The sequence below is a fragment of the Equus asinus genome, chromosome 30, assembly GCF_041296235.1.
Source record: "Equus asinus isolate D_3611 breed Donkey chromosome 30, EquAss-T2T_v2, whole genome shotgun sequence".
Classification (NCBI taxonomy): Eukaryota; Metazoa; Chordata; class Mammalia; order Perissodactyla; family Equidae; genus Equus; species Equus asinus.
The window spans coordinates 4646980-4660104 of record NC_091819.1 but is presented as its reverse complement, the minus strand read 5'-3'; the positions used below and the strand labels follow the sequence as shown (position 1 = coordinate 4660104).

Sequence of the window (13125 nt, the reverse complement as noted above, 5' to 3'; positions counted from 1 at the left end):
CTTGATCACCTTCATTAGCTAAAAATATTTATATCAAAAGCAATATACGTATTCTTTACTCTTAATTATTCACACAAGATTCTGAATAGGAACTAAAACTCCAACTAACTTTAGAAAAAGATAACCACCTGGTACCCAACTGAGAGCTGACAAGATAACTAATTGTGTCTCCTCCATCATCTCAGGACTACCCCTGCCTCTCCTCACTCCTCTCTCTCCCACTGTCCCCCAGGTAACACACACAGAGCTCAGTTGGGTGCCCTCTTCCATACTCGGTGCTGTATACTGTGCAACCTCTCTTACAGCCCTGACTACACCATTACAATCATTGATTTGAAACTGACACTTCCTCTCCAAGAATGTCACCTTCATAAGTGCTTCTCACCTGTGCCTGACACATAACTGGCACTCAAACGTTCACTAAACGAATGAAAGAGGGCTGACTACTTCCTATGGGCTTTATGCTCTTCTTCCCATTGTCATCTTTTTATGTCTGTCAAAAATTAACATAATATCACAACAACTCTGGTCAAGCCTAGAATGAGTCAGGGATTTGCTAAAAGGGTGGCTATCTTAAAATTGCTGTGAAAAATTTCAATGCTATTAGAAAAAGATGAGTATTTTAAAGGCAGCACGGTGCAATGGTTAAGAGTTCAGGCTCTAGAATCAGAAAAACAGGTTCAAGTCCCAGTTCCAACTCTTCCAGCTGTATGACTTGGGCAAGTAATTTGAATTTTCTGAGCCTCCATTTCCTCATTTCTATAAAAATAACAACAGTCCCTGCTTCATCTGGTTGTAGTGAAGACAAATAGGATATGTAAGCTCTTGGCATATTTACTGACATATGGTAAATACTAAATAAATAGTAGTTTTTATTACTACTTCTGTAAAACATCTAACTGCAAGACCAATCAGAGAAAATAAATCCATAAATAAGGCTCTGTAACCATGATGCTACAGCTTTATTTCCTTAACTGAGAACTTATAAACAAACAAAAAAAAGTCTTAATGAAATTCACTGAATACTCTGTATTTACACTTATTAAAGCTGTTGATCACAAATTACAAAAGGAGTATCAATATAGATATTGACAGAGGTACACTTGATCCTTAGTTCAGAGTTCTTTTCCCTACAGCAAACTGCATCTTTTTAATTCATTCAAGTTTACAAGGCTTTCTTTAAAATTAAAATGCTCCCTTGAGGGCTGTCTATCAGTTGTTCACACCTCACCATGAATTACTTTAATCAGATAAATACATTAAGTAATACCACCTACTTAAAGGAATTGCTATTTGAAGAGTAATGAGAAGAGTGCTTGGGGTGGAGCAGGCCTGTATAATGCTCATGGGGAGAATCTTTATGCAGTCACCCAGCATTACCACGACAATGGCACCCGCAGGGTGAGAGCAGAGGGGCTCCAGGAATTATACAAGACATCAAAGCAATTCCCCTCCAATGAGTGAACTAGGTGCTCTTTAAGGAAACTTCCAGTTCTATTATTCTACTGTTCTCTTCTGGGGTCTCCTAAATACCTGTACTCTCCTAAATACCTCTAAAAAATCAATTCAGGAGCACCTTCCGCAAGTTCCCCCACAAGACCAATGACTGACCACCACACAAATGTGAAACAAGACACCCTTTTCTATAGATAAAATTAAATCACTACCTTGAATACATCAACTTATCCTTAATTCACATAAACAAAGAGTCTAACTATGCCCAAAATAAATACAACAGGGAAACCACTCAACCTAACAATATAGGAACACTGCAGTATTTCAGGAGTTTCTCAAAGCTATCTTTAATGCTTTCTAGCTCAAATGAAAAACGTTAAATAAAAAACACCTCTCCTAGTTTCCATAATGTTCCTTTAGCATAAGCCTAAGAGTTTAAAAGTGAGAAAAGTTTTCGAATGATAAATGTTAAAACTTATTTCCAAGGAATAAGGATCCTTCAGAATTGATTGAGAACATACTTCACACTTACTCCCTTTGAGTTTCATTGTCATTTAAAGTAACACCATGGCTGCCTAAAGTACCCCAAAAATGCCTATTGCTAATATTGTATACACAGGTTAAAATGTATATTTTAAAAGGTAAATTACTGTCCTCTGACTTGCAAATTGAAAACAAAAATTTGGAGGCATAAGAAAATCCTTCAAAGGAGAGAATATTATCGAAAGTCTATCAGGAACATGTTAGCTTGAAAGTCAAGAAAACAAGAAAAAACCAGAACAAACTGGTGGCTCTGTGGCAAAACACCGTGGTCAAACAGCAGTGGAGAGGACATCACCATGAAGAGACCACACAGAGGCACCACCTCCCACATGTCACAGTGAGAATCGTTCACACGAGAAATCAAGAGGTCACCTTGGATTAAGGCAGCAAAAATAAAGAACATGTGAAATAGAAGTACCTAACAAGTTATAATCAAACTATTAAAATATAAACTCTAGGGGACAGCCTGGTGACGCAGCAGTTAAGTGCACATGTTCCACTTCGGTGGCCTGGGGTTCGCCAGTTCGGATCCCCGGTGCAAACATGGCACCACTTGGCAAGCCATGCTGTGGCAGGCGTCCCACATATAAAGTAGAGGAAGACAGGCACGGATGTTAGCTCAGGGCCAGTCTTCCTCAGCAAAAAGAGGAGGATTGGCAGGAGATGTTAGCTCAGGGCTAATCTTCCTCAAAAAAGAAAAACCAAAAAAAACTAAAATATAAACTCTGCAGCATCCCTATCAGAGTAATTATCAACAAATACCGAATGCTGAAATTTGATTTTTACACTTGCAGGCAGCTATGTGGAAGGTGATGTAATGTACCACAGCCAAAAATAAAAGTATGGCTATTCTGAACTATTTTCCATGTAAAACAAAAAATGGCACATCTCAAAGATAAGGTTATTCTAGAAAACACATTAAATTTTGTCCCCGATTAGCAAAGATGAGAAAATAAGAGTTTCGGTCTTCTTAACAACCTAGGACGTAAAGTTAATACTTTCAGTCAAGATCACTCTAATCTCTCCTAATGCATCTGGATTGAGAGGGACTCAGAAAGAGTTCTTTCATGAACACAAAGCTAGAGCAAAAACACGGTAACCAGATTTTACTCACAGATTCCTTCCACCTTGAGCAATACGTAAAGTCTCCTAAACCACTTTATTGTGCACGTGATTCATCAAAGTTCTACTTTCTAAATGTTAGGATTTTTTTAGGTTTTAGATGTGTGTGGATGGGTGTACATGGGTTTAAAGGTCGCCTCCACAAACATACATATAGAGCAACTGTCCCAATAAATCTTGTGATGTGAGAAGAGAGGAGAGCAGATGTGGATCCTGAAGCGAAGAGCTTGAGCACAGGATACCCCAAAATGGCCCAGTCCAAGATATATATGGTCATGTATTTCTAACACCCCTGCTACTGTCATGCCAGCACACACTTAAGACCACTTCTAAAACCAGCAGCTCTCTGTGAATTAATCTAATCAACATTCATTTGATCAATGGCCAGGTACTATGCTAGGTCCAAGTTCTTTTGTTCATTCTGTAAATATTCACTAAACATGCCATATACTGTGCTAACCTTTTCTATAAGGATGCAAATTAATAAGTCATGGCCCGGTTCTTGAAGAGCTTACTTTAGGCACGGCAAACAGACACTTAGATATGTCTTAATATACAGACATATCTCTATGTCTATCAATTATCATATTAGACATCTGTATAAGAACACAGTAAGAGCTAAAATACAGGCAGAAGCAAAATGCTGTGGATTCTGTGTAAATAGTATCCCTACAGATGAAAAGTTATCAAATAGAAAAGTGAGCTTAGAAATACCTCCTTTGTGCAGAGCACGGGGGATACTAAGTTAGGATTCTTTGGCGTAAGGTTCTAACTTAAGAAAAGAGTAAGAAGCAGTTAAACTGTTAACACAAGCTAGAGATCAGAAAGATGGATAATGTGATACTGGGTTGGATGGGCTGATAACAGTGGAAAGTCGGCAGCAAAGAGGGATTTGTTCCTAAGAGAAATTATTCTAGGTAAAGAGAAAGGAACAAAGAAAACAAGATTTGCTAAACGTGTTGAAAACGACTAATGGCTAGAACTGTTGAATCAAAGAGTCACTAAATACGGAGATGTAAATCCTAAAAGAGAAGAGTAGGGGCAGACAGGGGAATCTCCTGAGCGAGCATCAATAACCACAAGGAAAAAGCTCAGTAATTATTTCATGTGGAATAACACTCGATTCATTAATTTCAGGGAAGACACTGTATTCCTGTTTTAAAAAAAATATCTGCACCACATGTAGTTTATACTCTAGTATTTCCTCACATGATAATAAAGTAGCGACACTGAGCTTATGTGAGGTCATTACACAATGAGAGGCAGCAGATTTAAAAACAACATTAAATTTACTAAAAAGAAATAGATTAAAATATAGACTCTGGAGCCAGTCCACTTTGGGCAAGTCTCTTCATTTCTCTATGCTTCAGTTTCCTCATGTGCAAAATGAAGATAAACATTTCATAGGATTTTAGTGAGGCTTAAACAGTACATGTGAAATATCCAGAATTGTGCATAGCACAAAGTTAGTACTACATAAGTACCACCTGTTGCTGCTGCTACTACTACTACCTACTACTACTGCCACCTACTACCACTACTACTACTATTATTACTACTACTACCACCACCACCTACTACTACCTACTACAAGTACCACCACTACCACTACCACCACCACCACTACTACTTATTAACTACTACTAATAATAACTACTGCTACTAATTACTACCACTACTTACTACTACTACTACTACTATTAACTACAACTACTACTTCTTGGGATAAGCTAGCAACAAAACATAAAAGAGAAAGCTAGGGTACCAAGGCCATTGCCTGGAAGAGAAACCCTGAGAAGACGCATCTCTAATCTTCCACTGAGGAAGAGTTACTTTTCACGTCCCTCAAATCCTGAATCACTCTGGGGACGGCAGGGACAACATGGCAACCCTGAGTCCTGTTATTCGAATTGAGGAGAGGCCAACACTGCTGGCTGCACTTCCTGACTGCTGGGAAGCAAGAAAGTCAGCAAAGAGAGGAGCCACAACAGCAAATAGCTTGGAAACCTACCAGGAAGAGCATTAAGACCTAAATGTTGGTGCTTCACTCTCGGACAGTTGGAGCAGAAGTTGCTAGAGAAGTAGTCCTGCCAGGGAAACATCTAAGAAAAGACACCCCAACAACCCATCAGACACCACCAGAACCAATTTTACTAACACAACAGGCACATGCTAGGGAAACACAATCTGAAATTTGTGGGGCCCTCCTTGTGAAACTACTTCCCAGTGTTCTAAAATGTATTGTTTTCAGAAAATCAATGTAATGCCTTTGAAATAAGTCCAAATAGCAACAGATCAGATGAAGATCATCACCTTACAGAACTAGCTATACTGAGTTATAGTTCAACTAATGCCATTTCAAATCACTAACTAAAACTTAGCTAACAACAATTTGTCTCTGAAGATATTTATGATCTAAATTATTCACGATAAACGAAAGAACTTAGAATTTCTCTATTAAAAAGTGAACAAGAAAAACATTCCAACTATATTACTGTAATATCACCAATCTTAGCATAAACCAAGTTTACCCTGAGCATCATATTTTCTACAGGATCAAATAGATAGTCATCAAAAAATACACCAGTATTCTGAGAAATAATTCATTCAAAAAATAAAGCAAAATTCTGAAAAATGCAAACAGTATTTTAACTGAGTTCCCAACATCTACTCCTTGCCAGTTGTTCAGTAAATCAATCGTGATAATCTTGCTACTCACCCCTCTACGACTACCCCACCAATGAATATTTTAGGCAAGCTCAGGCCCATGCCAACTTGGGCCACTAGGATGGAATGTTCTGGGGGATTCTGGGAAAAGAACTTCTGGCTCTAAAGAGAGTGCCATGAAAAGCCAGTGTCTGTCACCCCCATAATCATAAAGGAGAAAGGAGAGTTCCAACTTCTCTGACAGCCATCCTATAACTACAGGAATCTAAGCCATCCAATGATACCATTACTGTGGGTGGCAGAGCCGAGGTGCAGAGGGAATCTGGATCTTTGATGACCTGCTTCTAGACTTCCTCTTATATGAACTATCAAATTTTCTAATTATTTAAACTTGTTTTATGTTTGTACCCTAAGCATACTAATTTACACATTTTGTTTTCCAATCTATTACTACATAACAACGTCATCTGTGTTCATTCAATGTTAGCAAAAAACCTTATCCTACTTTAAACAAACTGATGCACAAATCAGACTCATTAAAATAAATAGATTTTACTGACAGTTAAGTAGGAATATTCCAATAACTTTCTTTAATGATTTCTGGACATTTTTCCCTTTAATATTTATCAATAAAGTAGAAAATTAATAAAAATACTTATAAACATCAAACTCTCAACTTGACATAAGATTTCAGTTATATAGCAGCATTACTTTTTGGAGCACAAAAAATATAACTTGTAGACTCTAAAACATTAGTCATGTTCGTACTATTTAAGTCACAATCAAAAAAAGAAAAGCTGCTAATGCTTTTTACATAACTGAGTTTAGCTTTTTAAAAAAATCTTTAGAATTTGCTGCCAATCAGCCATATTAATGGAAAACATGGATGGAATGGATTAATTGCAACCTATATAGAGAGAGGCCAAAAGTGTTTATTTTAACCATTTATTATATTTCCAACTTCACCATGCTGGATAAACTGTCAAAATACAAATGAAGAGGTTTCTAACAAGCATTGATTTAAACAGTAACAACAGCACAAGGCAAAAAGGTAATAAAAGAAGAGCAGGAGTAGATACGAACTGGAATAACTAGTTCCTGGAAATGCACAAGGGCAGAGGAGGGAGGAAGGAGGAAACCTCTCAGAAGTTTTTAGGGAAAGGTCACACTCTCTGTGACACATCCACAGATGAGCTGTTATACAATGCAGATCGATCCTTTGATCAAGATCACTTTAGCACGCACTTAAAATTACAGAGAAATCATGTTTTCCAAAGGAATTTAGCCTGTTTTACAAACACATCAGGTGAGCATTACTTCACCCACCTTAGCTAATGTTATGGTGGGTATTTTGACGATTTATTCATACCATAAATACACTATAGATTTAAATTGGAGCTGAAAAAAATAATGTATCCTTTTGAGTCTTCAAAGAGAACTTGGTTGGGCCCAAAAAGAATGTAAGCGGACAAACTTCAATACATACAGGACAACAAAAGATAAGCTTTTTAATCAGAAAAAGCTCCCTACAACCTAGGATCACTCCTTGTTGGGGGACAAACCAGACCACCGCTGTTGTTCAAACAGGCCAGGAGTACAGCAGGTAGGGCTGGTGGAGGCAGGAGCGTGTGTGACTTCCTACCTAAAATTACTCATGCTCATTTCACCACAGCTGGGCTGGGCTCCTCTATTTTAAGGCATGCAGCTCCAAATTGCTTAGGAGCATATAATTGCTGGCCATCTTCTGGAACTAAGAGCGTCAGCAGACCTTCCACCAAGCCTTTAGAACGAACAGCTAAGTCTCCACAAAACCCACACTTAATCATCAGGCTATCTAGGGCCTAAGTACATACACTGCAAGTAAAATCATACACGGGAGATGTCTATGAAAACATATCACACAGGACACATTAAAAGGAAATAAGCAAGAAGACAGATCTCTTATGTATTCTTTTCCACCACCCCTCCCCGCCACACACGTACATATGACAAAGTTAGGGAAAAACTGACAAAAATCATCATACTAAAGGGTTCTTGTCTTTTCAGGAAATTATATAGAACTGACAGCTGAAACCCTTCCAAGTAATGTCGCACCATTGTTTACGTGCTATGCTACTGGAGTAAATCCGACAGAAGGGCCTACGCAGTCTGCTTTCCGGAAACATTAGAAGGGAACTGGTGTGGCTCCCATTTGCAGTGGCAGGAGAATTTCCACTAATGTTTAAAAAAGGAACCAAATTTTCAAAGACAAATGAAAGAAAATGAAAAGGCATGCCCTTCCACAAAAACTAACGATAATTTTATCAACGAATGGGAAAGCTGAGTTGTAAGTTACATGGCCTTAACATACAACACCCGAAATTTAACCCTCACAGATTAACATGCACGATTTCTACAATCCCAAGGTAAAGACCTAGCATCTGTTTTATTACCAGTAACGTGAGCCAGTAGATGCAGAGAACACATTTAGCGCTATCATTATCCTGAGGCTATTACGTCCCGGCGGTCTACAACATTAACGCTTGTTTTGACAGACTCAATCATTTTAAGAATCAACAAAACATACCTACCTTCATTTTCAGAGGCATGACATCTCACTTTCAATACCAGATCAAAGGTCCTTTCTGGATTCTCCCTGAAACAGAAAGAACTTTGTTTTATTTATTTCCTATGATAAATAAGCATCTGTACAATGTGGACACTTTCTTAACTCTAAAAACCAATCTTGTTCTTGTCTCAGTAGATCCCACATGACTATCTGACCACAACATAGCAGAAACGAGCAAGTGTCTTCCCAGTTCAGCAACGTGAGAGAGTTGAGGTCTAGGAGTTCTGAGACTTGGGCAAAAAACACAGAACCTCCGAGCCTGTGTTCTCACCTATAAAGTGCCTCGTTCACTTTACAGAGTAATTGTGAGGGTTATAAATCAAATAATACACATGGAATCACCTCATAAAGCATTAAGCGCTGGATAAATGTAAAGCACTGCCTTTATCTCCTTGAATCAAATCAGAAAGCCAGGATGTTCCTGTCTCTAACTCTCCTTCCCAAACCTTCTTCAAAGGACTCGCAATCTAAGCGTAAATGATGAACTCCACCTGCCACGTTCCAGACACCCCAAAACGTTCATAAGGCTCCTTAACTGTGCCACTTTGCACACGCTTTGCCTGAGATGTAGCTACTGTACTGAAGCACATTGAAAGTAGCAAACTCTACAGAGACTCCAAGGCTAACAAAAAAGTCCTTGTTTTATGTCAATTCTCAGCGGGGAAATTGGACATCTGCCTCAATGTTAGATTTTCCCTACGGGAACAGTGCGTTTGCCCTTGCTGCTTTCAGAAGTTCGCTTCTTTCCTGAGTTCTCAGACGTTCAACCTATTCAATTGGTTTAATTTCAAAAACCGAATTGAAACCTTTCGAGACACTTTTTTTTCAAATTACAGTTCCGTTTTATCTCTTTCTGCCAGAAGATAAAAGATGAAGCCAAGTCTGATACCACAAGGCCCACGTGACCAAAGTGTTAACATATTTCAGTGACTGCTAAGGAGACCTTCGTGTCTTTGTACACTGGCTGCTTTTAATACATACTTCCTTCAAGAAACTCATGCGAGTTTGGCTTCTAAATAAATATTTTTTTTAAAAAAAAATTTATGATAATCTAGAAACAAGTGACTAGCCATGTAAGTTAATTCGCAAACACCCATTTCCTCAGCCCTCCCACTATCAACTTGTTTCAATGTGAATAATCTGGACTCAGCTGACCTCCTTCCTCATAATCCAATTAATGCCAAAAACCATACATATTTCTTCAATCACTTACCCCAGCCCCCACGATGTCAAACACTGAGGAAAATCATTCTAAATCACAAATGTTCCTATTTCCCTAATATTCTCTAGAATCTCTCTGAGGTGTAAAAATTGCTGATTTCAATGAAACCGTGAAATTTAACAAGCCTCTGGCACTAATACAAATATACATGATTTTTTTTTTAACTCCTGGGGGGTATGGGGGTGGTAAAGAGGAGGTAAGGGAAGAAACCGGAATTCTCTGCAAAGTTTCAGGAGAAAAATATAAAACTCACGCCTCTCGGGCATCCCAAACAAAATCACCACAGCGCTGCCAACTGCTTTTGACCTCATCTCCCTCCGAAAAACGCCCACCGCTGGACTTCAGCAAGCACATCAAAAAAAAAAAAAAAAAAAAAAGACCATCGCATGGGATACCATTTTGCAAGCACCGCGCCCGTAAAAACACACCTCCGAGGCAGATCTCATTTGAAAAGCAGAGAGCATCCGAAGAAAACGGACACACGCACAGCTGAAAATGAAAGGGTGCCCCGCACGCCGGGGAGACGCTCCGAGTGACAACCGCTTCACCTCACGGCTCGCTCCCTCCCGCCCTGCGGACGCCCGCGAGACGCGGCGCCCGTCGGCCCCGGAGGACACACCCGGCGGGCCGGCGCCCCTGCTCCCCGGGGCGGCCGTCGACGCGGGCCGGGGCCGCGGGCCGGGCAGGCTTTGCGGCCTAGCGCTGTCCGGCCGGCCGGCCGACCCCCCGGCCGCCCCGGGGAGCGTGAGGGCCGGGGCGCTGAGGAGGGCCGCCCCCGCCCGGCCTCCCGGCGCCCACTCACTTGGTCCTGCAGTCCATGGTTACATGTCGCGGAGGGCCGGCCGTCCCCCGCGCTCCGAGGGTCGCGCCGCCCCCGCCCCGCCGGGAAGACGCTGCTCAGAGCGGCGGCGGCGGCGGCGGGCCCATGCCGGCAGCGCCCCCGGCGCTTCCCCGCCCCCCTGCCCGCCCCCCGGAGCGTCTCTGTGACAGCAGCGGCCGAGCGCGCCGCCGCCCCAGCGTCCGCCGGCCGCCGCCCCCGCCGCCCCCACGGCTGGGGCCTCTGGGTTCCGGCGCCCGGGCCGCCCGGCGCGGCGGCTGCACCTTCCGCCAACCAGGAAGTCGGCGCGCGGGGAGGGGGCGCGCGGGGGCGCGCGGGCGGCCTCACCTGGGCGCGCGGGCGGCGGCCGCAGCCGGAGGAGGAGGCGCCCGGGGGGTCGCCGGGGAGCGGGGGCCGGGGACCCTCGTCCAGCGTGGCCGCCCGAGTCAGAGACGCCAGGTGCCCGTGCGTCCTCCGGCCCGGCCCAGCTGGCCTCCTCGCGGGTGCGGGCCAGGCTCCGCCCGGGGCGTCAGGGCTGCAGCCCCGGGAAGCAAAGTCCCTGAAAAAGCAGCTCGCCTTGCAGAATCTTCCACAGCGTGTGCGCACGGAATCGGAGCAGTAAATAATTGGTAGTGATGGCTGGAACCTTCCTTTTGGGGCGTTTCATGTCCTTTCAGATTGCAAATTCGGAGCTCAGGTTGACTCTCTGGACTCCCCGCCTCACTCCAGCCGTGGGCTGCTTGCTGCTGTCTGAAATCCCCCTCCTGATTCGGGAATGTTCGGACAAGTGCACCTGCTAGCCGGCCCCGCGACGTAGCAAAATGCTCGTGCTCCCCCCGGCCTGCACATGTGTCCTATACCACGGACTGCAGCGGAACCCACAACTGACTTTTGGACCCTTTCAGTAGGGACAGGCCTCATAGGGGGCAACCCAGGGAGCTCAGAAAGGGCGCGACTGAAGCCCAAGGGGGAGAGGGGCTCATATAAATAGCTGACATTTACAGAGCATTAAAATAAGCAGGTTATATGCACTGTCTCAGGACTTGCCATAACTCCAGGTGGTTGATACTGTCATCAGCATTTTCTAGATGAAGGAACAGGCCCAGCTAGCCCAATGGGTAATGGCAAAGCTGGATTTGAGAGCAGGTCTGCCTGATGCTGATTATTTACTTCTGCCTTATGTTGCCTCTCTGCTTGTCCTGCTGCCTCACGTCTAGGCTCCACGGAGAAGACATGTAGAAAGAGTCGGTGATGGACATTCAAAAGTCTGCCCAGGGTTGGGCTGTTACAAAGAGTTCTTCTGGAGAAGGCTTCACTCAGAAACGTTACCACCCTTGACACATCGCCACAGCGGTTTTCATCCAAATAGGGGGTTGCTTCAGACTTGATTCATGCAGAAGGTAAGATGATGAGAGGAAACCAAATGTGGTATGAATAGAGTGTGAGTCATGAGACATAAAAGTCAAACGAGAAGTCTTGGGAATTAAATAAAGAACTTAGAATCAAGAACCTAATATGCCACAACTAGAAGGACCTGCAACTAAGATATACAACTATGTACTGGGGGGATTTGGGGAGATAAAGCAGGAAAAAAAGAAACAAAGAACCTAATATTAAACTCAATCATACTGATCTTAAACGTTCTTGCCAAAGGTGGGTGTTACTTGGTCAACAAAACGAGATACATTGCAGAGCACAGACCTCATAGTCAAAAGTGAGGACAGGAATTAATGGGGAAACAAGAAGATTATATTTTAGTGTTATGTGCGTCATAGCTTGACTTGGGATGAGACACTTCAGTTTCTCGGTTCCTATATTTGTAAAATGGGACTTATTTGTTGTATATCATAAGAACAATATGATGTTCAGGTTAAAAAGTGCTACAGACTTGTGTGATCTTTTGAGAAATTATTCTGTGGATTTCAGTTTCACAGTTAGGCAAACTACAACACATGCATATTTTTTCCCAAATAGTCCAAAGGCTTGAAAAAAAATCTGTAAACCAAAAACCACTTCTCCTCCAAGTGTTACAAAATTTCTCAAACTTCTCCTTTCATTATAATTAATTCTTCACCAAAGAAAGGAGCCCACCTGGGATGCCTACATCAGGAGTTTTTAATTTGTGGTTAATAAATATTAATATGCTTTTCCCCCATCCATTTGGTGGGATTTAAGTAACAGTCATACCCCTGCATAATATAAAATTAATTTTTCCATTTACTTTAAGTATCTGAAGGGAAAATATTACAAATGCGCACACAAAGCAAATCTTTTTAAGCTAGCTTTTATGCTAACAATGATGAAGAGATTTATTTATCTCTTCTGGTATTACTGAGGTAAAAGGGAGAGAAACACAGACGGACACAATTTGTGTGATTTGTTAAAAATGAAAAAAGAGAACTTTGTATACATTTGTCTTGGTAATATGTTTATTGAAACTAGTGGTATAGTTTTAGCAATACTCATTTCATATAGAACTTCTGACATGATTGATAGTCTACGAAGAGCATATACCTTCAAACTGGTGTTAGATCTTCACAAGATCATATTTCAGCAATAGTACTTCCTACTTGACAATTGGTATTATATTTTTCAGGACCAGAGTAGTCAAAGAACGTGGTCTATATTGCTGTCAAAAGACATAGTCAAGGGGCCGGCCCCGTGGCCAAGTGGTTAAGTTCACGCACTCTG

At 42.0% G+C, this 13125-nt stretch overlaps 1 protein-coding gene across 11 annotated transcripts in view; it reads right to left on the bottom strand.

The window, feature by feature from the left end:
- DENND1B (DENN domain containing 1B) overlaps nt 1-13125 on the bottom strand; it is a 244500-nt gene that overhangs the window by 226905 nt on the left and 4470 nt on the right. For 4 of the 11 annotated variants that reach the window (XM_070501654.1, XM_044762640.2, XM_070501655.1 and 1 more), the window contains exons 1-2: nt 10420-10559; nt 8358-8422 (exon numbers count right to left, since the gene is read on the bottom strand). In XM_070501654.1, coding sequence (XP_070357755.1) covers nt 8358-8422; nt 10420-10436 — 82 coding nt within the window. In that variant the 5' untranslated portion in view covers nt 10437-10559. Of the gene's footprint in view, nt 1-8357; nt 8423-10045; nt 10068-10419; nt 10560-10782; nt 10922-13125 lie in introns of those variants that run through there. The other 7 variants (XM_070501653.1, XM_044762634.2, XM_044762641.2 and 4 more) reach the window with 3 other exon arrangements.